The sequence below is a fragment of the Lacerta agilis genome, chromosome 15, assembly GCF_009819535.1.
Source record: "Lacerta agilis isolate rLacAgi1 chromosome 15, rLacAgi1.pri, whole genome shotgun sequence".
Lineage (NCBI taxonomy): Eukaryota > Metazoa > Chordata > Lepidosauria > Squamata > Lacertidae > Lacerta > Lacerta agilis.
This window is the reverse complement of record NC_046326.1, coordinates 43319691-43342357: the sequence shown is the minus strand read 5'-3', so window position 1 is coordinate 43342357 and position 22667 is coordinate 43319691. Positions and strand designations below refer to the sequence as shown.

Sequence of the window (22667 nt, the reverse complement as noted above, 5' to 3'; positions counted from 1 at the left end):
GTCCACTGCGTCATGTGATCCATTATTCAGGGCAGGGCTTACCTGGGCCCCCACAATGTTTTATTCACTGGTCTCCCCTAACATCTCTCAGCACCCTGAGCAAACTACAACTCCCAGGATTCTTGGGGGGGGGGAGCCGTGGCTGCTTTAAAGGGGTATTGTAGCTCTATAAATGTCTGGTGTGAGCATGTGGCCATACTGGGAGTGCATCTTTGCACGTCTGCCCTCGGAGGCTCAAAGGGGGGAGGAGGGCAGGCTTAGCCATGGAGCCGTCCAGTCGCCAACGCCCGTGACTCTAGAGGGAAAGTCGGTGGCAAAGGGAAAGGGGTAGTCCGAGCTGGAGGAGGAGGAGGAGGAGGAGGAGGAGGCGACCCGAGTGACCTTGCGTGTTCCCTTTGAGGCAGGGAGGCTGGGCTGAGCAAACAGGATCCCTGGCACATCCCTCGGGGTCCCATCAGAGGAGGACGGCCACCCGCCTGCCCAGCCACTCGCCATGAAGCTCCTCAGCCTGGTCTTGCTGCTGGGCTGCCTGTGGGGGAGCTTTGCTGCTGAGGGTGAGTACCATGACCCCCCCCCCCAGTACCCCCCCCCATTTGAGCTCTTGACTGGGGAATCCCAAGGGAACTTGCAACCGGCCTAGTTGCGTCTCCATGATCAAACTGTTTGGAGCAGGAGGGAGCGTTAGCTTTTGGAACTCCCCGCCACAAGGTGCTGCCAAGTCCATCTGTTGGGGAAGCTTTGGAAACGGGGCGCCCTTCAACGGGGTTTTACTCAGAGCAGAGCTGTTGAGGTCAGTGGCCCTAACTGAGTCATGTTCCTTTAATGTTCAGAGTTTCTACTCTGAGTAAAACTTCTTAGAGTGGCGCCCCCCCCCCATGGGTTCCAGGGACAATTTGCACGCACACACGCACACAAATGATACTGGGGCCAATCAGGATGGGAAAGGACAAAAGAAAGAACAGAAAGATTGATTAAAGTCCTCCTGTTAGGCAATAATGTGGCCTTCACGGGGGGCACTGGCAGGTTGAATTGCATTGGGAAATGTCAAAATTGCATCAAAAAGTTTCCTGAATATGATCCCTGGGACTTGCCACAGACCTCACCAGCCCTGCCCCCCCCCCCCCCCGGTGAGGGTCTTTGCCCAGCTGGGAATCTGTCCTTGAACCCTGATCCTGCCTCCCTGGGTGGAGGATAAGGGAGGAGGGCTGTTTGTGTAGAAACTAGCCTACAGTACAGAGCCTGTGTTGCCCCGCCCACTTTCACTGATGGCCCCTCCCACCACTGTCACGTGGCCCCTGGAAAGTTAAGTAGAAGGGAATGCGGCCCTCAGGCCTGAAAAAGATTCTCCGCCCTGCCCTTGTCCTAGGAAGCGATCTGATTTTGCACGTTTATTTCACTTGCGCTTAGCAAACATTCAAACTGCTTTATATCTGCTTGCAATTGGCACCTGTTTGTTGCCACACGTGAATGGAGAATTTCCCCTTGAAAAATGAAGTAGGGGGGGGGGATGGTGGATTTCTGCCATTAAAGGAACGGAGAAAGGGAGGGGGTCTACATTACAGGGGGTTGGACTAGATGACTCCGGGTGTCCCTCCCAGCTCTACAATCCTGTGATTCTATCATTGATACCGCGGCCTCCGTGGTATCACTTTCTCACGCAATACCAGGTGTCTCTTGGGGGTCTCTTCCAACCCTTACATCCACTTTGGGATCCACTGGGTTAGACACCGGATCGAACTTGCTTTGGTTTTAATCTACAGCATTCTTGCCCACGGCTTGCAAGCCGAGTGGAGGCCCAGCAGCTCTGCAGTTGGCCCAGACAACAAGAGACCGAGTCGGCTCCCTCTCCCTTCTCCCAAACGTGTGTCTGAATTGGCACATATGAATTCACAAGAGCCCATTGTGTGCAAAACAGAAAGTGGCAGTGGAGTTGCTGTGTGGCGCCCCCTGGTGCCAGCCCTGACTGGGGACAAACGGACCGCGAGCCTTGGTCTTTGGAATGTAAGAACCTAGGGAAAGCCTGCAGGATCAGGCCAGGGGCCACCGGATCTAGCATCCCGCACTCACAGGGGCCACCCAAGACGCACATAGGAAACCCACAAGCAGGATTCGAGCACAAGAGCAACTCTCCCCTCCTGCGCTTTCCAGAATTTGTGGAGGCAGAGCAGAACCATCATAGCGAGGAGCCATCCATAGCGCTCTCCTCCTCCAGGAATGTTGGAAGGGACCCCTCAGGGTCCTCTAGTCCAGCCCCCTGCCATGCAGAAATCTCAACTAAAGCATCCCTGACAGAGAGCCACCTCCAAGGAAGGAGAGTCCAGAACCTCCCGGGGGAGTGCACTCCACTGCCGAAGGGCTCTTACCCTCAGGACATTTTAAACCCGTCCAGGTCGGTGGCCATTAGTGCTTCCTGTGGGAGGGAGTTCCATAGTTTAGCTCTGAACTCTTCCCCTTACTCCTTGCTGTTTTGATGGTTCTCTTTCCCCCTGCCCAGAGACTTGTGAGGGGCGCTGCAATGAAGGCTTCAACAAGGAGAGGAAATGCCAGTGTGATGATCTCTGTATGTACTACCAGAGCTGCTGCAGCGACTACTGGACTGCCTGCAAATCTAAAGGTATTGTCACCAGCTCAGGGGACAGGACACCTGCTCTGCATGCAGAAGGCCCCTGCCTGCATCTCCAGGTCGGAGATCTCTTCCCGAAATCCTGGAGAGCTGCTGCCAGATAGTGGAGACAACACTCAGCTACAGGGACCACGGGTCTGACTTGGAATAAGGCACATTCCCCTGTCCCTGTAGTTTGTTAACCACTGCTGGGAATAGTAGCTTCATGAGGCATAAACTACAGTTCCCGGTATTCTCCGAGGGGAAGCTGTGCGCTTTAAATGAGCAAACGCCCATTGTAATAAAAGCACATTTGCACAGAGGACAGGAGATTGTGGGAAGGGCAGTTTGTTAAGGGTGTTTTGCAAGGGGTAAACTACAGTTCCCGGGATCTTCTGTCCATTTGCCAACTTTCACCTGGCGACTCTCCTTTCCCCCGACCCCAGTGACCCGCGGAGACGTTTTCACGCAGCCGGAAGACGACTACCAGGATTACTACGACCTCCCCAACACCACAACCCCCAAGCCCACCCCCACCACCGGAGCCCCCGAGTCAACTACATGGTTTGACTACGACTATGTGGAGTCAAACCACGGGGAGACAAATGGGGGTGTGGTCGATCACACCGAGGAAGCCCCCTTGCTCGCCGAGACAGAGGCCCCGACTGACGCCCCGGAAGAGGAGGTGGCCTGCAGCGGGGCTCCTTTCGACGCCTTCACCAGCCTGAAGAACGGCTCCATCTACGCTTTCCGCGGTACAGCCTGGGGTGGGGCAGGGGCGGGGCGGGGTGGGGAGCTGACCCCAGCACCCACAATCCAGACGTGGCTCTTAGGGGCCCAGAGACCTGCAGTGGGGCATGACTCCCCGGGCGTTTGGATCTCAGAGGAGCCCAAGGTGCAAACGCAGCCATTTATGATCTCAGGGTGGCAGGCAAACTTCCCCCCTGCCCATTTTCGCCTCCCAACAACCCTGCGAGGTAGGCTAGGTTGAGAGATGGTGGCAGGCCCAAGGCCACACCCTGTCAACTTCATGGCCGAGTGAGGATTTGAACCCTGGGCTCTCCCAGGGGCCTAGTCCAGAATAACAATGACAACTCCTTGTTCATTATTTCATATAATGTATACACTGTTTAATTGTTACGAAACCTCAAAGCCATTTTGAAAAAGGAGTTAAACTATGAAATCACTGAGAAAAATTGTTTAAACCAACTATTTAAAGCATTCAAAAGAATTTAAATCAGTGATAAACTAAAAACACGCATCAACATTCTGAATTGCTGGGTAGGCTCAAACAAGAATGCTTTGGGCAGGGACGGTGAAGAAAGCTGCCTGATGTCAATAGGCAGGGAGTTCCAAAGGGCGGGGGCTGCCACGCCAAAATTATTACTCTGAACTATTGCTATGATCAATTCCCCAACCTTCACCCCACGGTCCCAGGGCAGGTTACAACCATGAAAACACAATATTAAAAATGGTTTAAAACAACATACAGGCAAACTAGAAACAGCTAAAAACTTAGAAAAAGAAACAAATCATTGAAAAACAATTAACATGAAATAATAATAATAATAATATTTATACCCCACCCATCTGGCTGGGTGACCCCAAATTATGTGTACATGTGTGATCTTTTAAAACATGCAGATCATTACAATAAAAACATCACAGCACCACCCATTTCCTTAAAAACAGTGACTTCCCCAAAGCCTGTAGGAACAAGGAGGTCTCCATGTGCCCGTAGGAGGACAGCAAGGAGGGATCCCGTCTGGAACAAATGTTCACCTTCCTGTGCCTGTCTCTTCCCCTCCCTCCCTCCCTGATCCAGGAAAGTATTTCTATGAGCTGGATGAGAAGAGCGTGAGGCCGGGGTACCCCAAGCTCATCCAGGAAGTGTGGGGCATTGAGGGGCCCATCGATGCCGCCTTCACCCGCGTCAACTGCGAGGGCAAGACCTACATCTTCCAGGTGAGAGGCTCACACACCCCAGCTCCCCTCCTGGTCCCCTGGCCCAGCCTTGGCCAAGGGTGTTTCTATCATGGGTTTGATTTTTTTGTGTTGTGCAGATATTACATTGTGACATTTGGATTGCATATTGATATTTAAATCTTATTGAGATGATTATAGCCAATTAAATAAAAAAAAATAGTACGGTGGTGCCTCTGGTTAAGAACTTAATTCGTTCTGGAGATCCGTTCTTAACCTGAAACGGTTCTTAACCTGAAGCACCACTTTAGCTAATGGGGCCTCCTGCTGCCGCCACGACACAATTTCTGTTCTCATCCTGAAGCAAGTTCTTAACCCGACGTACTATTTCTGGGTTAGCGAAGTCTGTAACCTGAAGCGTCTGTAACCTGAAGCATCTGTAACCCGAGGTCCCACTGCATTGTATATTGTAAACTGCCCTGTGGTCTCCTGAAGAACAGCGACATATAGATTTAAATAATAATAATTAATAATTGCACAGAAGTGCACATCACAGTATGCAAAAAATCGTATCTCAATAGTGGGGAACTTACAAAAATGTTATATTGGGGGGAAATCGCTTTGCAGAGATGGGTCTCTCAGTCAAAACTCCATGCTGAAAGGTGTAGAGTGGAAGAAAATCGCCCGTAAATGCTGATGACTTTTCATGATGATTTCCACACACACCCCACAACCCAAACAGAACTGATTTGGAAATGCGGAGAACTTAATGTGAGCTGGGAAATTAAGTGGGGCCCAGCCCTTCCGCTACCCAGACAGGCCTCTGGAGGGTCCCAGCTCAGAGCAGGGGGGCTTTCAGCTCGGGCACCTCTTGATTTTTCTGAACTTGGTTGTGGATCAGCGTGCCCCCCTTCCCTCCGCTGACCCCCGCCCGCCCATGGCTTCCTCTCTCCTCCAGGGCAGCCAGTACTGGCGCTTTGCGGACGGAGTCCTGGAGCCGGATTTCCCCCGCAACATCTCGGGCGGCTTCAAGGGCATCCCGGACGACCTGGACGCTGCCTTTGCGCTGCCCGCCCAGAGCTACTTCTCCAGCGAGAGGGTCTACTTCTTCAAAGGTGAGGCCGGGGGTGCGGTCCCTAAACATGCTTAAGGCACATTTCCCCCGACCCCTAAGAATCTTGGGAAGTGTAGTTTGGAGAAAAGGCAACTGAGAGGCGACGCAGAACTACATTTCCCAGGATCCTTAACAAACGAGCATAAGAAATATGAGAAGAGGCTGCTGGACCGGGCCAGTTGGCCATCTAGTCTAACATCCTGTTCTCACAGTGGCCAACCAGGTGCCCCCATGGCAAACCCTCAAGCAGGATCCGAGCCCAAGAGCCCTCTCCCCTCCTGTGGTTTCCAGCAACTGCTCTTCAGAACCATGGCTGCCTCCAATGGCAGGCGCAGAACAGAGCCGTCCTGGCTAAGAGCCACTGGATGGCCTCTCCTCCTCCTCCTCCTCCTCCTCCTCCTCCTCCTCCTCCTCCTGCTCCTGCTCCTCCATGGATATGCTTAATAATGACTGACATCCATCTGTCTTGGGAGACAGTGGTGGAGCTTCATGCTCCAGCACCGGGGGCAGGACGCAGGCGGGGGCAGGGCTGGCATGCATTCTGGGGGTGGGGCGCGCAGCGCGGGGGAGGGCAGCCGATATGGAACCCTACTGGGATCGCGCTGCCTGGGGCGCCCCACCCCCTACGCCCCGCCCTTCCTCGGCCAGTGTTGGGAGACAATGGAGGCGTGTGTCTTTGGGGGCCAGGTCAAGCGGTTGGATAGTTGCAGTTCCTGCTGTGACTGTAAAGACTGATACAGGAGAGACATGTTTTGTTGCAGCTGGGGCAGAGGAAAGCATCTGGTTGTGCTGCTGCGTTTCTGGGCTCCTCCCAGCGGTCATTCCTCCTCTGGTCACTGCTGTGGATGCACAACCTGACTGCCTGTCTCCTCCTCCTCCATGCATTTGTCTACTCCTCTTACAAAGCCATCTAGTCCAGTGGCCATCACACCTCCTGTGGGAGGGAGTTCCACAGTTTAACCCACAAGCAGGATTTGAGCATAAGTTCGGTTTCCAGCAAGTGGTTTCTGGAAGTATTGCTGCCTTTGAGCCAGGAGGCAAAGCGGGACCCCTGTGTCTAGGAGACACCAGTAGCTTTCCCCTCCATTTGTCCAATACTCTTCTGCAGCCATCCATAATGGTGGCCATCGCTGGCTCCTGCCGCAGGGAGTTCCAGAGTTTAACACTGCAATGCATGAAGGACTTTCTTTTCTCTGCCCTGAATCGTCTAACATTCAGCTTCGTGGGATGTCCACGAGTTCTAGTGTTAGGAGACAGGGAGAAAAACTCCTCCCTGTCCCCTTTCTCCAGGCTGACATGACCTAACATGTCGTCTCTTCCTGACCTTCTGTAAATGGAAGAGCCTTTTCTGATCCTTTTCTCGATGCCTTATAAATTTAAGCTTAGAATCGACACCCCCTGCAACTGCATGATGGGAAGGTGGGGCCCCCTTTGCAGGACCCATCTCACAGCTGGCACCCTCCTCCCTGCCATTGAAGAAGAGGTGTGGGAAGATTTGCACCAGGAACAAGGGAGGTTGACAGTGGGATCTGCTGTCCCTGTGGATCCTGGCGCAGCCCTCTGTGAAATCTGTTCTCCCCTGCCCGGCACCAAATCCCTTCTCTGTCTGCCTCCCCAGGGCGGAAATACTGGTCCTACGACTTCTCCAAGCAGCCGACACGGGAGGACTGTGAGACCACGTCCCCCTCGCTGGTCTTCGACCACTACGCCGTGCTCAAGGGCGACAGCTGGGAGGATATCTTCCAAACGCTTTTCGGGGGTTCGCGACGCAGTGAGTAGGGCAGCAGCGGGAGGGTGTGGGTGTCCAGGCTGAGCCCCACACTCTGCAGGGACCCACAGCTGGGCCTCACCCTGATGAGCTGGCGCGATGTGGTCGCCGGGGGCAAGAGAGGATGGGACTCCTGCCCTGTTCATACCTTTGGGGAGGGGTGTGGCTCAGTGGCAGAACACCTGCTTGGCATGCAGAAGGTCCCAGCATCACCAGGTAGGGCTGGGAAGCTCTCCTCACCTGAAACCCCAGAGAGCTGCTGCCAGTCAGTGTTGAAAACACTGAGCAAGATGGTATAGGGCAGCTTCCGATTTTAACCAGTGGTTTTTTATGCCATCCCATGAGGACTGGAATCTTGCTATATATTTTTAAGGGAAGGGCCTCAACTCAGTTAAAAGTCAGAAGAAGACCCCATTTGCTCTGCACACATTGCAGCTTAAACTGGGGTGTGCAGAGCTGGACATGGGAGTCCAGGTGGATCTGACCAAGGCAGAATAGAGCAGTAATATCACTTCCCTTGATCTGGACACTAGACTTCTTCAGGTGCTGCCTAGGATCGCATGAGCCTTTTCTGCTGCTGCATCACACTGTTGGCTCAGTGTGCCGTTAAACTAGGGAACTTGCTGCTGCAAGAAGTCTCCCTTTTCCCAGGCCAAACATAGCCAACTGCCTTAACCCTTCCTTGTAAGGTTTGGTTGCCAGTCCCTCAATTGACTCAGTCACCCTCCTCTGCCCATGTGCAGAGACCCAATGCTATGGGGATGGCCTGGGGAAGGCCTGGCCTTGCCTGCTGCCCTGGCTCACCAGCCGGCTCTTCTGATGCCCCCTCTCCCCATTTCCAGGTGGCGCCAGCAGGGCCCGTTTCATCAGCCGCGACTGGAGAGGGGTGCCCAGCGGCCTGGACGCTGTGATGCTCGGCCGGATCTACGTGGCACAGAGCCCCGCCCAGCGCCGCCCAGCGAAGAAGTCGTCACGCCGGCACCGCAGGAAGTACCGCCGGCGCCAGCGCTGGGGACGCTGGAATGCATGGGACTGGCAAGGCGAACCCAGCTCAGAGTCCTCGGACCTGGACTGGTTGCTGGGCGGAACCACCCCATGCCAGCCCTTCCAGAGTGTCTACTTCTTCGTTGGCGGTGAGTACAGGGCATCAAGGAAGGGCCGTGGCTGGTGCTGGTGAGGGGGGGGGGGGAAATAGACACAAAAAGGGAACTCCCTGGGTGCCAAGATCCAGGTCTGGGGCAAGCACATTTTAGGGAGAGAACCCCAGTCCAGGTTTGAAATTGCAGAATATGCAGCAAGGCAAAGCTTGGAAACATAGAATCATAGAATCCTAGAGTTGGAAGAGACCCCAAGGGCCATCCAGTCCAACCCCCTGCCAAGCAGGAAACACCATCAAAGCATTCCTGACAGATGGGTTCACAAGTTAAAAATGGTTTACTTACAAACTCTCCAAAGGTCCAGTTCATATGCTTTTCCATGTAGCATTCAGAAAAAAAATGCACAGGCAGTAAAATTTTGCTTAGGTACAAAGTGGCAAAAGTTTCTAGAATTGGTATAGGAACTCGAGTGGCTTGTAAGAGTCATGCGGTTTGCAACTCAAACCTCACACATTGAGCTTCTCTGATAGACTAAGGGAACAAAGGTATAATAACCTATTCCCTCCCAAGGTGAGCTAAGCCTGGCAGGACAGCTTACTCTATGGTCTTAACCCCGTCATGAATTAATTAGACTTCAGAATGCTGGTTACGTGAGGCGGGTTATCCCACAGCAGTTCAGTGGTAGAGCATCTGCTTAGCATGCAGAACGTCCCAGCTTCAGTCCTCAGTGGCATCTCCAGGTAGCGATGGCGAGGATTATGGGACACTTGTAACACTGCCAGGTCCACTGATCGAAGTGGTCGAGGGGGCATAGCTGGGGTAAGGCGATCTCAAATTTACCAGATTAGCAGTTTCAAAAAAACAAAAACCACAATAAAGACTATTGAAAACCAGCCTCCCTTCGACATTCACCTACATCCACATTTTGGGCTGCAGTTCTCCAGCTGACTGTTGGGTACAGAAATGCATATATTAGGGGACAGCGTGCATAACTATTCAAAAGTAAGTGGAAAAAATGCCTACAAAAAATGCTTTCTGTTAGGGGTAAAAGTGCACATATGGTCAAAACTGCAAAGAAAAAAATTCTTAGAAGCGATCTGCACCTGGTGAACTTTGATGAGGATATTTTTTTTAAAAAAACTCAAATTGCTACAGAAATCCAGAGAGCTGAATTTAAGGTTGGAGAAGTGAGAATCCAAATTAACGAATACATGTATTCGATATTGTTCAAGGTATTTCTTTTTCTTGGTTGTTTGTTTGGGTATATTAATATAAATTCAATAAAAATATATTTTAAAAAAAGAATCCAAATTAACAGGATTCCTCCCTCCCTGCCTCCCTCCCTCCCTCTCAGACAAGTACTACCGCCTGAACCTGAACACTCGACGTGTGGATTTCGTCTACCCCAGGTACCCGCGCCCCATCTCCAAGTACTGGCTGGGGTGCCCGTCCGACGAGGATCTTGCCTGAGCCCAGCCAGAAAGCCCTCCACACTGTCGCCAGCGGCCAAATAAAGTCCCGAGTTCCAAAGACTGTACCCGCCTGCTTGTTTTTTCGGGACTAGAGGCCTGTGGGGAGGGGGGTTCTTTGCAGCCCAAATTTAGACAACCTGTTTCACCTGGTAGTTTGGGGGCCAAAACAAAGAACGGTGATGCTAAACCGCCTCATGGGGGACACGTTTCATTTGGGGGTGACTCAATGTTTATTTTAGACTCCACGGTCAGGATCTGGGGTTGTAATGTGTTGAATTGCATTGTGCAAAAGCAACATAGTGCTGCGTCCTGGAGATGAGCTGAGGGAACCCAAGTCCTCCCGGTCCTTCCATCCAGCCCTTGAAATTTCCACCAGGCCACGCCTCCTCCCCAGCACCCCCTCTCCCTAGGCCATGCCCCTTCAGCACTGGCCCTGCCCCTCTTGCTAGCCTGGATGGAGGATCAGGGGTAGGCAGTGTGGAAGCTAGGCTACTGCTCCAAGGGGGTGGGGTGCATCCATTACCCCACCCACTTTTGCCTCTGGCTCCGCCCACCCCGGGCCTATGGCCCTTGGAAGGCTGCCTAAAGGTCAGGGGTGGCCCTCAAGATGGAAAATATTCCCCAGCGCTGGTCCAACACTAATTTTGGAGCCCAGCAGGCAAATATTTCTCAGCACCTAAATCTGAAATTACCCTGTTTCAAGCTCAAGGAATGGTTCTCCTCCCTCTCTGTTTTATCCATGCAATAACTCATGTGAGGCAGTTTAGGCTGAGAGAGGGGGTGGGGGTGGGGGAGACTGGCCGCAGGTCACCAACCAGCCACTGACTGGCTTCTCTGGTCCTTGGGGGTGTACATTTACAGCAAACTCCCTATCCAGAGAACTGTAGCTTCCCTCTCACAGTGCTACAACTCCCAGCACCCTTACTGTGCAGTTCCCAGGATTATTGGGGTGTGTGTGCTTTAAATGCATGGTGCAACCCTAGGCAGCACTCTAACCACTACACCATGCTACAGTGACATGACCGCGGCGAATGTGAAGGGCTGTTGAACAGGAAGTGGGACAGACTCTTTTCCTGTTACTCCAGCAGATGGGACTGGAATCATGGGGAATGGTTCCCTATGAGGAACTTTGAGTATGTTTCACCTGGAGAAGAGGAGACAGAGAGGCATGGACGTAGCCAGGATTTTTGTTGGGGGGGGGGACAGACAGGACCTCAGTTAGTTATGTAATTTTATTGATTTGGGGGGCAGCTGCCCCTACCTGCCCCCCCCCCCCGGCTACGTGCATGCTCTGAGAGCCATCTTCAAATATCTCAAGCGCTGTCACATGAAAGAGGGAGCAAGATTGTTACCTGCTATTCCGGAAGGGAGGACCGGAACCAATGGCAAGAAAGGAGAGTACAACTAAACATCAGGAGGAACTTTCTGACAGGAAGAGCTGCTTGACAGTGGGACGGTTTCCTTGGGAGGTTGTGGACTCTCCTTCCTCGGAGGTTTTTTAGCAGGGGTTGTGGGGGCACCTGTCATGGATGCTGCAGCTGAGATTCCTGCATTGTGGGGAGGGGGGTTGGACTAGATGACACTTGGTAAGGACCCCGACTCCACATTTCTGTGATTCTATGGCCTCTGAAGTGTCTCTTCCAACTTGGGAATAGTACATAATATTAAGGGCTTTTATGGGGCAGATCAATTGGATATAACGGGGACATGGCACAGGGTTTAGTCTGCAATCCTATGCACACTTTCCTTGGAAGTAAGCGGGGCTTTGCTGTTGAAGCAGACGCTGCTGGGTTCACTCTGCCTGACGGCTGCCTTCTATGCACACAAACTATGGAGTACTGAACTCAGGTTTAGCTCTCGGAGTAAATAAATGTATGGGGCCGGAGCTGCACGTTAAGCATTTGACCCTCATAATAACACCAGGCCTGCTGGATCAGGCCATTGACCCACTTAGTTCAGCATCCACTTCTCACAGTGGGCAACCCAATGCAAAACCCACAGGCAGGAGCTGAGCACAGGGTCCCTCTGGTATTCAGAAGCATCGCTGGCTCCGACTATGGAGGCAGAGCATAGCCATCCTGGCAGGTAGTCATCACTAACCAACTCCTCCTCCTCCATGAATTTGCCCAATCCTATTTTAAAAATATCCAAGTTGGTGCCCATCACTGCTTCCAGTGGGAGGGAGTTCCATGGTTTAACTCTGTGCTGTGTGGACTTAGAATCATAGAGTTGGAAGGATCTGTCCAACCCCCTGCAATGCAGGAATATGCAGCCACCCCATACACAGGTCGAACCTGCAACCTTGGCGTTATCAGCACCACGCTCTAACCAGAGAAGCTATCCTTTCATCTGTCTCCATAAACGTGAGCTTCATGGCAGAGTGGGGATTTGAACCTGGTCTCCCAGGTCCTGGTTCTAACCACTACACCACACTGCCTCTCTAAAGACAGGCCTCTTGCGTGTGCGGAGAAGTTGGACTCCAGGTAAGCGCCTGAGCCCCCGCTCCTCTTCAGCTGGACTCCAGGCTGGTCCCTAGAGGCGTTGTCCGGGGAGGCTACTTCAGCACCAAGGACAGCTCCCGCGCCGCCCGCGCCTCGAACCGACGGGCGCTCCCTCCTCTTCCCCCTCCCGTCTCCAGGTGCCCGAACTGCGTGGGGGGAGAGTGGCTGGTCCCAGATGTGAGCCCGCCCGAGGGGGTGGGGGTGGAATGACGCTGGTCGGTCTCCGAAGGGAGGTGATAAAAGCTAGACGACCAGCCGGAGCAGCCGCAGGAGCTGCCGCCACGATGGGCAGTAAGGACCGGTCGCGCGTCCTCCGGGTGCCGCCGCCCTTCCTCTTCCCCGACGGGGCGGCCGGAGAGCGCGGGGCGCAGCCTGGTGGAGGTGGGTTGCGGGGCGCTAGGTACTGGCGGGATGGAGGTGGGACCTGGAAAGGGGGATGCTAGGAAGGAACCGCCTCCGGGCGCCCTGTCCCTCCCGAGCACTGCCCGCCCCGTCTGCCTTCTTTCGCACCCCCGCAGGTCCCCGGACGGAGGGAGGAGGCGGCGGCTGCGGCGGCGGCCCCAGGAAGAGGAAGCGGACCACCTTCAGTCGGGGCCAGTTGAGCGAGCTGGAGCGCGTCTTCGCCGCCCTCCCCTACCCGGACATCGGGACGCGCGAGCGCCTGGCCGAGCTCACGCAGCTGCCCGAGGCCAAGATCCAGGTGAGCCCCGACGGCTCCTCCGCCTCGGGAGGGCCCCTGCCTCTCCATGCCCTTTCTCTCATCGGCTCCCTCTACCCCCAGGTCTGGTTCCAGAACCGCCGCGCCCGCAGGATGAAGAGCAGCGCCGCGCCCCTCCGGGCTCAGGCTGGCAGCAAGCCCGATGGGCAGCCGGGACTGAGCCCCACGCCGCCGCCCGGCAACGCCTCTGTCTTCCTAGGCTGGGAGGAGGCGGCGCCCCCTCGGTGGCCGGGGAGCTCCGTCCGAGAAGAGGAAGAGGCCGCGGCGTGGACCGCCCTGTCGAGCCGCTGGGACGCCCTTCCTCCGCCTCGCACCTCCCTGGGCACCATATCGGACCTCATCTACAGCGCCGCCCTGGTGGCCAACTTCGGGGACCTCTAGACGCCGGCGTGGGCGCACAGTCGAGGAAGATCTGGTGCTGGGTGAGAGGTGGATGGAAGCCTGGCTGGGTGGGAGCTGGAAGCAGCAATAGGGGAAGGCTAGAGCAGCGTTTCTCCTCCTGTCAACCATCGTTCCTTTGTGTAACAGGCTCCTTCCTGGGAAGGGGAGAGGGCTGTCTCTGTTGGAGTCCAATGGTATCTGGGCACCCCCCCCCCCGTTTAAAAATGCACCTGGCCGCATTAATCTGCTGGCTTTTCTCCTCTTCACCCCAACCCCTCAAATCTCTCTTGTAACTCCAATAAAAGAGATGTTTTGTGATGTCCTCACAGCTTAGCCTGATCACTTTCATTTCTGATTTCGGTTGCGGGGGGGGGGGTGTGCTCTCTACCCCACAGGCCTATCCAATATCCTTAAATGCAGAAGCGGGGGGAGCTCAGACCCCACAATCGCTTGATAATGCCACCTAATCTGCCCAGGGGAAAAAAATACCTTAATCTCCAGGGGGATCCGTGGATGATTGAACTACATTACCTAATCCCAGTGTTGGCCCATGGAAAAGGTCTGGGCCCAGCCAGCTGGAATGGCACGTAGAGACAATATTAATATTGGAGTGTGTGTTTCTGGCAAGGGCTTAGCAGACATCAGAACATTAATCAATGCTTCCGAGGGCCCTCTGGCCAGCACCCGCTGCTTCAAGCCTCCAGGAGCAAAAAGGACACAATAGTTTTGAGCAACTGCTATCCAATATGGCCAGGTGCTGTCATAAAACTGTCATCTAGTCCAACCCCTCATCTAACACATCTATGACAGGCCTTCCGACCTCCATGGAAAGAGAATCCACAACCTCCTGAGGGTGTCTGTTCAAGTGTTGAACAGCTCTTACTGTCAGAAAGTTTTTCCGTATGTTTAACTGGAATCTTTCTTGTAACTTGAAGCCACGGGTTCAAGTTCTACCCTCCAGAGCAGGAGAAAACAAGCTTGCTCCATCTGAAGACAGCTCTCCGATCTCCTGTCTTGTCTTCTCCAGGCTAAATATCCCCAACTCCTTCAACGATTCTTCATCAGACCCTGGATCATCTTGGTCACCCTCCTCTATTGAAATTGAGCCTGTTACCTGTTTGGAGGTCCTTGGTATGCAGAGTCTGGCTTGTGAACTTGGTTGGAAAGCAGACTTCAGCTGTTGCAATCACACACAGTGATGCTTGTAGCGGAAGGAAGTAATCATAGGGTTGTAGATATTTCACCTGGCCGTACCTGGCGATGCTGTCTGGGATTGAACTCGGAACGTTCTGCATGCAGAGCATGCAACCAGCCGGTGCCAAGAGGGCATGCTAACCACCTCCTCCTCCCTGACAACCCCCTTGCCCAACTGCAGCACCCCTGGGGAAATCCTCAGCATGCTTACTTGAAACCTAACCCTGTCATGATCAGACAGATTTACTTCAGAGATGATATGCTTAGGGTGGGAGCACTGAGATCCAAGCACTCGCCATCTAAGGCGTTTCTTCACGCGGCTCCTCTGCAAGACGTCCAGAGGGTGGCAACACAAGAGCCGGCCTTCTCTAGTGACTCCCTGCTTGTGGAATGCTCTCCCCAGGGAGGCTTGCCTGGCACCTTCATTGTACACCTTTAGGTGCCAGGTGAAGACCTTCCTCTTCTCTCAAGCCTCTGGCTAATAAAACAATCTGGGAGGTTTACTGTTTTGGTTTGTGACTATGCTATGCATTTCTGTGTTTTTATATTGTAAAGCGCCTTGCAATCCTCAGAAGAAGGGCAGCATAGAAATTTAACAAAACAAAGAAAGAAGAAGTGTCTGTTGGTTCTGACCAAAGGGGACCCATCCAGTCCAGCATCCTGTTCTCACAGTGGCCAACCAGACGCCCATTATAGGAAGCCCTCAAGCAAGATGGTGTTGGGAAGCATTACTGCCTCTGAAGAGCACAGTCATCATGAATGTGTCTAATCCCCATTTGAAGCCATCCAAGTTGATGGGCATCCTTGCCTCCTGCAGCAGCAAGTTCCATAGTTTCAACTATGCGCTGCATGAATGACTTTCTTTTGTCTAAACAAAATAAAATAAAAAATTCCTTCCAGTAGCACCTTAGAGACCAACTAAGTTTGTTCTTGGTATGAGCTTTCGTGTGCATGCACACTTCTTCAGATACGTCCTGAATCTTCTAACAAAGGTGAAGCATACAATTATTTTGCTTCTAGGGATCTAAAACGGGACAAAGCTCACACCTCCAGCCCCAAAACACAGTTTGTTATCCCATATATATATTGGTCACCATTACACAGCAAAGAGAAGACCAGGAGAACCTCCATCTAAAATCCCTTCATCAATGAGAATATGTAGCCTTCCTCTCCCCCAGAACCTCCCCACACCTGCTGCTAGAGAAATGCCAGATTCTGATCCGTTTATTGCACACAACGAAGGTTGATTTCTATACATTAAGACGACACCCGGGGGATGGCGGTTTGCGGAGGGGGGGGGAAGCATCTCCAAACTGCAAGGGATAGGATGCGGCCTTTCACAGTTGCTTGCCGGGCTTGGTGTAACAGCAAAATGGTGTGTCCCTTTGTGTTTGCCATAGGGCAACCAAAGTAATCGCTATGGGCAGCCTCTCTAGCACTGCTAGCTCAGGTGGCCAACTCTTTGGGAACAGCAACCTTCCAGATACACAAAGAAAAATCTTCTACTGTTGGTGTGAAGTTGCTTCCCCCACCAGATCCCCTAGTCCTGGACCCTTTGCAGCTTCAGTGCCTGCAGGGGGGAAAAACCCCACTACTGAAAACACACCAGATTACTTGTGCCAGAGAAAAGGGAGGCCTGTTGGGGAAAGGCTTTTCGCAGCAGAGAGGCCTCTGGGGAAGGGAAAGGAGCCCACTTGTCTGTAGTTGCAGGAGGAAGAAGTTGCAGAGAGAAGGTCCTGTTCCTCCTTGGTGGTTTGTACTGGGATTTGCAGGTGGCCTCTGGTGGCCGCCCCCACCTCCCCGGCCACGAGTGGGGAGCAGCAAGGATGGAGGGCTGTGAGAGAGCAGGCCAAGAGAAAGGCCGGCCAGGAAGGCCTCCTTGGCTACGGCTCCCCCAGTTCTCCCTCCAGGTTCCGAACCATCACGTAGAGCTCAGCCAAGCCCACGATGGAGGCCACAACCACGGCTGACAGGACACGCTGGAAGGAAGAGGGGAAAGGAAGTCAGCTCGGCCTCAGACACCTCGGCCAGGTGAGTTGCAGTTGAAAGACATCCTGCCTTGCTTCTGCTCTGGACTTTTTTTGGGGGATCAGGGCTAGTCTGTACTCTTTGGGGGGTTTTGCATCTAGTATTAGAGTCAGAACCTTTGCTTTTTTGGATTCAAAACTAAAGGCTTCCCCTCTTTTACATAAAAATGCACTAGTGGAGGAATTGCAGGATCATAGAGTTGTGGAGTTGGAAAGGACCCCCAAGGGTCATCCAGTCCAGCCCCCTGCAATGCAGGAATCTCGGCTAAAGCACCCAAGACATATGGCCATCAAACCTCTGCCTAAAAAAACTGCAAGGAAGGAGAGTCCACCAACTCTCAACAGCTCTTACTGTTCTTCCTGATGTTTAGTAGCCATCTCCTTTCTTGCCATGAGTTCGAGTCCTACCCTCCGGAGCAGGAGAAAGCAGGCTTGTTCCCTGTTCCATGCAATAGCCCTTGAGATACTTGAAGATGACTCTCATATCTCCTCTCAGTCTCCTCTTCTGCAGGCTAAACATCTCCAGCTCCTTCAACCGTTCCTCATCAGGCTTTGTCTCCAGACCCTTAACCATCTTGGCTGCTCTACTCTGTGCATGTTCCAGCTTGTCAATGTCCTTGGAAATGTTAAACTCTATGTTGTTCAAGAGAGCTGCCCCTCACCCCCACCCATGGAATATCCAGAGTTTTCCTTAAGTCTCTCCCTGTCCCCTGTATGGCCCCCCCCCCCCGGCCCAGCTGCCACTCACCGGTGCCATTTCCACGAAGATGTACTGGGAGCCCAGGTAGGTGCAGGCAAACGTGGCTCCCACAGTGACCAGGAAGTTGACGACGGCGACAACCAAGGCTTTGGTGGACCTCACTGGGAAAAGCGGAGGCGGAGTGTGTGACCCAGGCCCAGCAAGGTCCATTCCCTAAGAAGGAAAGGGAATCCCCTGCCCCTCTGAAATGAGCTTTGCCCACCCCCACCCCACTGCAGTACTCCTCCTCACCTCACAGGAAGCTGCCATATACTGGGTTAGAACATTGTAAACTTGGGAACTCCCTGCCTGTTGATATCAAGCAGTTTGCCTTCCCTGTACTCTCTTCAGTGTCTGCTCAAAAACATTCCTTAGACAAGCCTATGCTAGTTTTTAGTCAATTGTTATTTTAACTTTTTGAAAGTTTTAACTTGCGAATTTGGGGTTTCTTTTACAATCAAGCAGCGTGTAAACACCATGAAATAAGCAGATAGGGCCATCCTGTTCAGGATTGCCTACCCTGACCGGCAGAAGTGGCTCTCCAGGGTCTCAGGCAGGGGCTCTTTCCCAGCCCAACCTGGGGATGCCGTGGAATTGAACCTGGGGCCATAGGCATGGAAAGTGGGGGCTCTGCCAGGGACATGCAGCCCCGCCCCCCCAACAGCCCTCATGGTTCTGACCAAAGGGACTGGCTTTCAACAGGAACAGAGGCAGCTGCCATAATACAAGTTAGAACATGGTTCTCTAGAGCTTCGTATTGTCTACACCTGTTGGTCTTTAACCAGTCCAGACCCGAGACCCACCTCTGACCCCCAAACAGGAACATTGGACCCATTCTTACTTTCAATTTTAACTTAGCAGTGCTGGAGTTTCACCACGTATTACATACACTGAGGTACTGGCATGCTATTGTTTCCCCCCAATATTATATGTAGTAGCTGGAACCAAGTGAACCAATCTTTCATTTAATAGTTGGCCAAAACTTCTGAACCCTTTTAACAGTTCTATCGTCCGTCTTCTCTATGCCTGTGGTTGATACCGAGCAAGAGGGCAAGTCATCACCACTCATTCCAGAGTCTACTCAGACATTAAGAAAGTTGATGTGAGTTTTAATCTGTTCCTATTGTTAATTTAACTTTTAAAAAGTGCTTATTGCTATTTTTTTCTTTGTGTTACAGGTAGGTAGCCGTGTTGCTCTGCCGTAGTCGAAAAAAAAAAAAATTCCTTCTGGTAGCACCTTAGAGACCAACTAAGTTTGTTCTTGGTATGAGCTTTCATGTGTATCTGAAGAAGTGTGCATGCACACGAAAGCTCATACCAAGAACAAACTTAGTTGGTCTCTAAGGTGCTACTGTAAGGAATTTTTTAATTTTGGTTTTTTCTTTGTGTTTTCTCCTTTTTTGTAAACTGCTTTAAAGTTTTTTTTTCACAATCAAATGGTGTATAAATTTTATGGAATAAATTTCAAATCAAGACTGAAATACTAAAGTTGCTGTCTCGTGCATACTTACTTGAGATACGTCCCATTCCAATGAATGGGCCTTACTGCTGAAAAGACATGCATAGGAGCTGCTATCAATTTAACTAAGGTTCTCCCTCCCTTGGGAGTCTCCTTTCCCTGCAGTTCCCACCCCACCCTTTCTGTCACCTTTAATGGGTGCCTTACTTTCCCTCTCTCACAACCGCCCGTCCACCTGTCCTCTCCTTGTCTCAACATGCCTCCTGCTCTTAACACAGAAACCCACCTTGCCTTCCAAGGTCAGCCAAAGTGCCGTATCGGTTCAGTTCCTAAAAGAAAGAGGGAGAAGAGTTTGTTAGCTTCTTACAGGGCATTCCTCTGTTCTGCTTGGTAACAAAGCAGCTTCAAGAACCAAGACAATTAAAGGCCTTCCCTTCTTCCCAGGTGTGGTGTGAAAATGTCACCAAGGCCGTCAGATATAAAATGTGGAGCTCTATGACCCAAATCCCACGGCAGAAACTATAGTAACTGTGCAAGTCACATCACATATACTTAATACTAACCAGAGATTAGCTGCCTATATAGCAACTCTATGAACAGGAAAATAGGAAGCTGCCTTATACTGACCCAGATCTGTGTCCATCTAGTTCAATACTGTATACGCTGGCAGATGCTCTCCAGGGTTTCAGGCAGGGAGTCCTCCCAGCCCTACCTAGTCATTGGGGGTTGTACCTGAGACCTTCTGCATGCAAAGCAGGGACTCTACCACTGATCTCCGGTTCCCTCCCCAAAGGAAAGGGCCTCACCCTGAAGCTGAATCTTTATTATGTTCATTTGCATTCTTAACACAAATTCTTAGTTCCAGAACCCCTGTGCCCTTCACTAAGGGTCTGTATCCACATCCATCAAACCTTCCTCAAAGCAGAGCCGTATCAAGTAGATATCTGCAGATAGCTTAAGTAAGATCAGGCTAATCTTTGCTAAGGATGGGACAGTTGAGGTTTATATTTTCCCCTCACCTGGCAGTTGATGTTCCTTGTTATCTTCTTGTATTCCTCATTGGCTAGCTTGGCCTTGATCTTCTCTAACCGGGCTACTAATTCTGGATTCTGAAACAGAAGACAAATTTGCAATGGAACAGCAATTTCACGGTTTTATGCCAAATATTTGTTGGAAGAGTGGAGAGATTTAGGCTTCCCAAGATACAAGTAACTAGACATTTGTGTGTGTTTGGAGATGCAAAGTGATCTCCTTATCAAAGCATTTTATACATCAGAAGCCACAGATTCCAACCTCCTAGTTATTTTTTATTAAAAAGGTAAGTGCTTCATACAAACCCTGGGAGGCTTTTTCTCTTCAGGAAGGAAGATCTCGCTGCCTTCCAGCAGTTCATGAAGATATACCTGAGAACCTAGGAGTTAAAAAGGTGTGTCACCAATAAGAATTCTGGGCCAAAGGAATTCAAAATATATAATGTTATGCACATAGGAAATGGCCTTATCCTAGGTCGGATTCTTTGCCCACTTAGGCCAGTACTGTCTGCTTTGACTGGCAGCTGTGCTCCAGGGTCTCAGGTGTGGAGAAGGTTTTCACCTTGATTCTTTTAACTGGAGAATTTAGGATTGAAGTCCTGCCCTTCCACATGTGCACAGCAGGGAAACCATTTCACCTTCATGACAAACCTGTAAGGTAGGATAGGCTGAGAGATAGTGACTGGCTCCAAGGTCACCAAGCAAGCCCTTCAGAACTGGTTGGAAATTTGAACACTTGTATCCTAACAAGCCTGTGAGGTGTGGTAAAGGGAGACAGTGTGGCTGACTCAAGGTCCCCCAGTGAGAGTTTCACATCTAAGCAAGTGTTTTGAATCGAGGTCCTGCCTCTCTCACCCCCCACCCTCCAGTCCAACACTCCACTAGGGCACCACATGGGCTCTTTAAAGGTTTCTGAGGACCACCCTGTTTCCCTTTACTATTCACCCCCATTTCAACATCCAGTATTTTGTTCCCCAATAAGTGTGTATACCGTGGTGCACCCTATGCGATGTATGATGTAGTAGTGTTTTGAGTGTAGAGTCAGTGTGGTGTAGTGGTTAAGAGTCTTGGGCAGAGAGACCAAGCAGATCAAGGTTCAAATGCAGACTCAGCCATGAAGTTCACTGGGTGGCCCTGGGTCAGTCTCTCTCTCTCTCTGTCAAACAACCTCACAGGAGTGTTCTGAGGATAAAATAACCAGGGTGGGGAGAAGAACCATGTACATTATCTTGAGCTCCTTTATGGAAACACGTGACATGGATACAGTTATATTTATATGCAGGTGCCCCTTCTAAGTGTTGGTTAGTTTACTCGAGAGGAAGCACACGGGGGGGGGGGGCGGGAGGAAGGAAGGCAGCCTCTTTCAGACAAGGATTAGAGGGGAAAGTCACAAGCCTGGGGGTGGGGGGCGAACGGCCTCCCCTGCCCCGAAGGTCAAAGATCTCCTCACCCGCCTCCCGCAGAGCTCGGTGGAGCTTTCGGACCAAGTGGAATGACAAGCGGGGTTCCTCTTCGGCCAGGGCCGCCTCCAGCTCGGCCCGCAGCTCCTCCGGCAGCCGCTGCTCCTCGGATCCCCGCAGGAGCCCCCGCAGCGCAGGACCCGCCTTCAGGGAGGTCGCCATCTTGGAAGTGCCGCTGGTCACATGACCGCTCGTGGCCTGAAGGGGGCGGGGAAGAATCTGACTGGGGTTGCCACGGAGACCCGAAGGAGGAGGAAGTGAACACAGAGGTAACAAAAGGAAAGAGAGGACGCCTCGTCGCCTTCAGCAAACTCTGGTCTATTTCCCAAAAACACAAATGTTTGGAATCATTTAAACCCGCGTGGAAGTTGGGGGGGAGAGTGAGAAACAACCCCGGCAACTGCCTATTCAGGCTCCTTCTTCTTGTTGTTGTTCAGTCGTTCAGTCGTGTCCGACTCTTCGTGACCCCCTGGACCAGAGCACGCCAGGCACGCCTATCCTTCACTGCCTCCCGCAGTTTGGCCAAACTCATGTTAGTAGCTTCGAGAACACTGTCCCACCATCTCATCCTCTGTCGTCCCCTTCTCCTTGTGCCCTCCATCTTTCCCAACATCAGGGTCTTTTCCAGGGAGTCTTCCCTTCTCATGAGGTGGCCAAAGTCTTGGAGCCTCAGCTTCAGGATCTGTCCTTCCAGTGAGCACTCGGGGCTGATTTCCTTCAGAATGGAGAGGTTTGATCTTCTTGCAGTCCATGGGACTCTCAAGAGTCTCCTCCAGCACCAGAATTCAAAAGCATCCATTCTTCGGTGATCAGCCTTCTTTATGGTCCAGCTCTCACTTCCATACATTACTACTGGGAAAACCATAGCTTTAACTATACAGACCTTTGTCGGCAAGGTGATGTCTTTGCTTTTTAAGATGCTGTCTAGGTTTGTCATTGCTTTTCTCCCAAGAAGCAGGCGTCTTCTAATTTCGTGACAGCTGTCACCATCTGCAGTGATCGTGGAACTTCTACAAGTTCTTATCTCTATGGGGGGGAAGCGGTGCCGAACGAGTGACCCGGAAGCCTTCCCCTCTCTATGACATACGCGCGGGCCAGAGCGACCCCGTCCTCTCCTCGGACGACGAAGCGGAGCGTGGGGCTGCGGCGGCGGCGCGGGCGCGCGGTGCATTGTGGGCGCC

The 22667-nt window shown here is 52.1% G+C and overlaps 3 protein-coding genes across 3 annotated transcripts; 2 read left to right on the top strand and 1 right to left on the bottom strand.

Annotated features, from left to right (window-relative positions):
- The first annotated feature begins 404 nt into the window (after positions 1-404).
- Positions 405-10037, top strand: VTN (vitronectin). The gene is made up of 8 exons (XM_033171596.1): positions 405-554; positions 2495-2614; positions 3049-3357; positions 4428-4567; positions 5484-5640; positions 7258-7410; positions 8238-8540; positions 9859-10037. Exons 1-8 carry the CDS (start codon positions 494-496, stop codon positions 9972-9974), a joined length of 1359 nt encoding a protein of 452 aa, XP_033027487.1. The 5' UTR covers positions 405-493; the 3' UTR covers positions 9975-10037.
- Positions 10038-12761: 2724 nt separating this feature from the next.
- Positions 12762-13839, top strand: SEBOX (SEBOX homeobox). The gene is made up of 3 exons (XM_033171560.1): positions 12762-12858; positions 12996-13177; positions 13259-13839. The coding sequence occupies exons 1-3, from the start codon at positions 12762-12764 to the stop codon at positions 13574-13576; spliced, it is 597 nt and encodes a 198-aa protein (XP_033027451.1). The 3' UTR covers positions 13577-13839.
- Positions 13840-15979: 2140 nt separating this feature from the next.
- Positions 15980-21663, bottom strand: TMEM199 (transmembrane protein 199). The gene is made up of 6 exons (XM_033171595.1): positions 21477-21663; positions 20333-20406; positions 20015-20104; positions 19282-19324; positions 17546-17658; positions 15980-16749 (listed from the first exon to the last, which is right to left on the bottom strand). The coding sequence occupies exons 1-6, from the start codon at positions 21646-21648 to the stop codon at positions 16654-16656; spliced, it is 588 nt and encodes a 195-aa protein (XP_033027486.1). The 5' UTR covers positions 21649-21663; the 3' UTR covers positions 15980-16653.
- Between the last annotated feature and the right edge of the window lie 1004 nt (positions 21664-22667).

Bases quoted from the DNA above. Each gene is read 5' to 3' on its own strand.
- VTN (XM_033171596.1), top strand. From the start codon at position 494: ATGAAGCTCCTCAGCCTGGTCTTGCTGCTGGGCTGCCTGTGGGGGAGC. The intron at 555-2,494 runs GTGAGTACCATG...CCCCCTGCCCAG, and splicing joins GGGGAGCTTTGCTGCTGAGG to AGACTTGTGAGGGGCGCTGC. The intron at 5,641-7,257 runs GTGAGGCCGGGG...CTGCCTCCCCAG, and splicing joins GAGGGTCTACTTCTTCAAAG to GGCGGAAATACTGGTCCTAC.
- SEBOX (XM_033171560.1), top strand. From the start codon at position 12,762: ATGGGCAGTAAGGACCGGTCGCGCGTCCTCCGGGTGCCGCCGCCCTTC. The intron at 12,859-12,995 runs GTGGGTTGCGGG...GCACCCCCGCAG, and splicing joins CGGGGCGCAGCCTGGTGGAG to GTCCCCGGACGGAGGGAGGA. The intron at 13,178-13,258 runs GTGAGCCCCGAC...CTCTACCCCCAG, and splicing joins TGCCCGAGGCCAAGATCCAG to GTCTGGTTCCAGAACCGCCG.
- TMEM199 (XM_033171595.1), bottom strand. From the start codon at position 21,648: ATGGCGACCTCCCTGAAGGCGGGTCCTGCGCTGCGGGGGCTCCTGCGG. The intron at 19,325-20,014 runs GTGAGGGGAAAA...TCTTTCTTTTAG, and splicing joins CAAGGAACATCAACTGCCAG to GAACTGAACCGATACGGCAC. The intron at 17,659-19,281 runs GTGGGTTTCTGT...CGCTTTTCCCAG, and splicing joins GGCTGACCTTGGAAGGCAAG to TGAGGTCCACCAAAGCCTTG.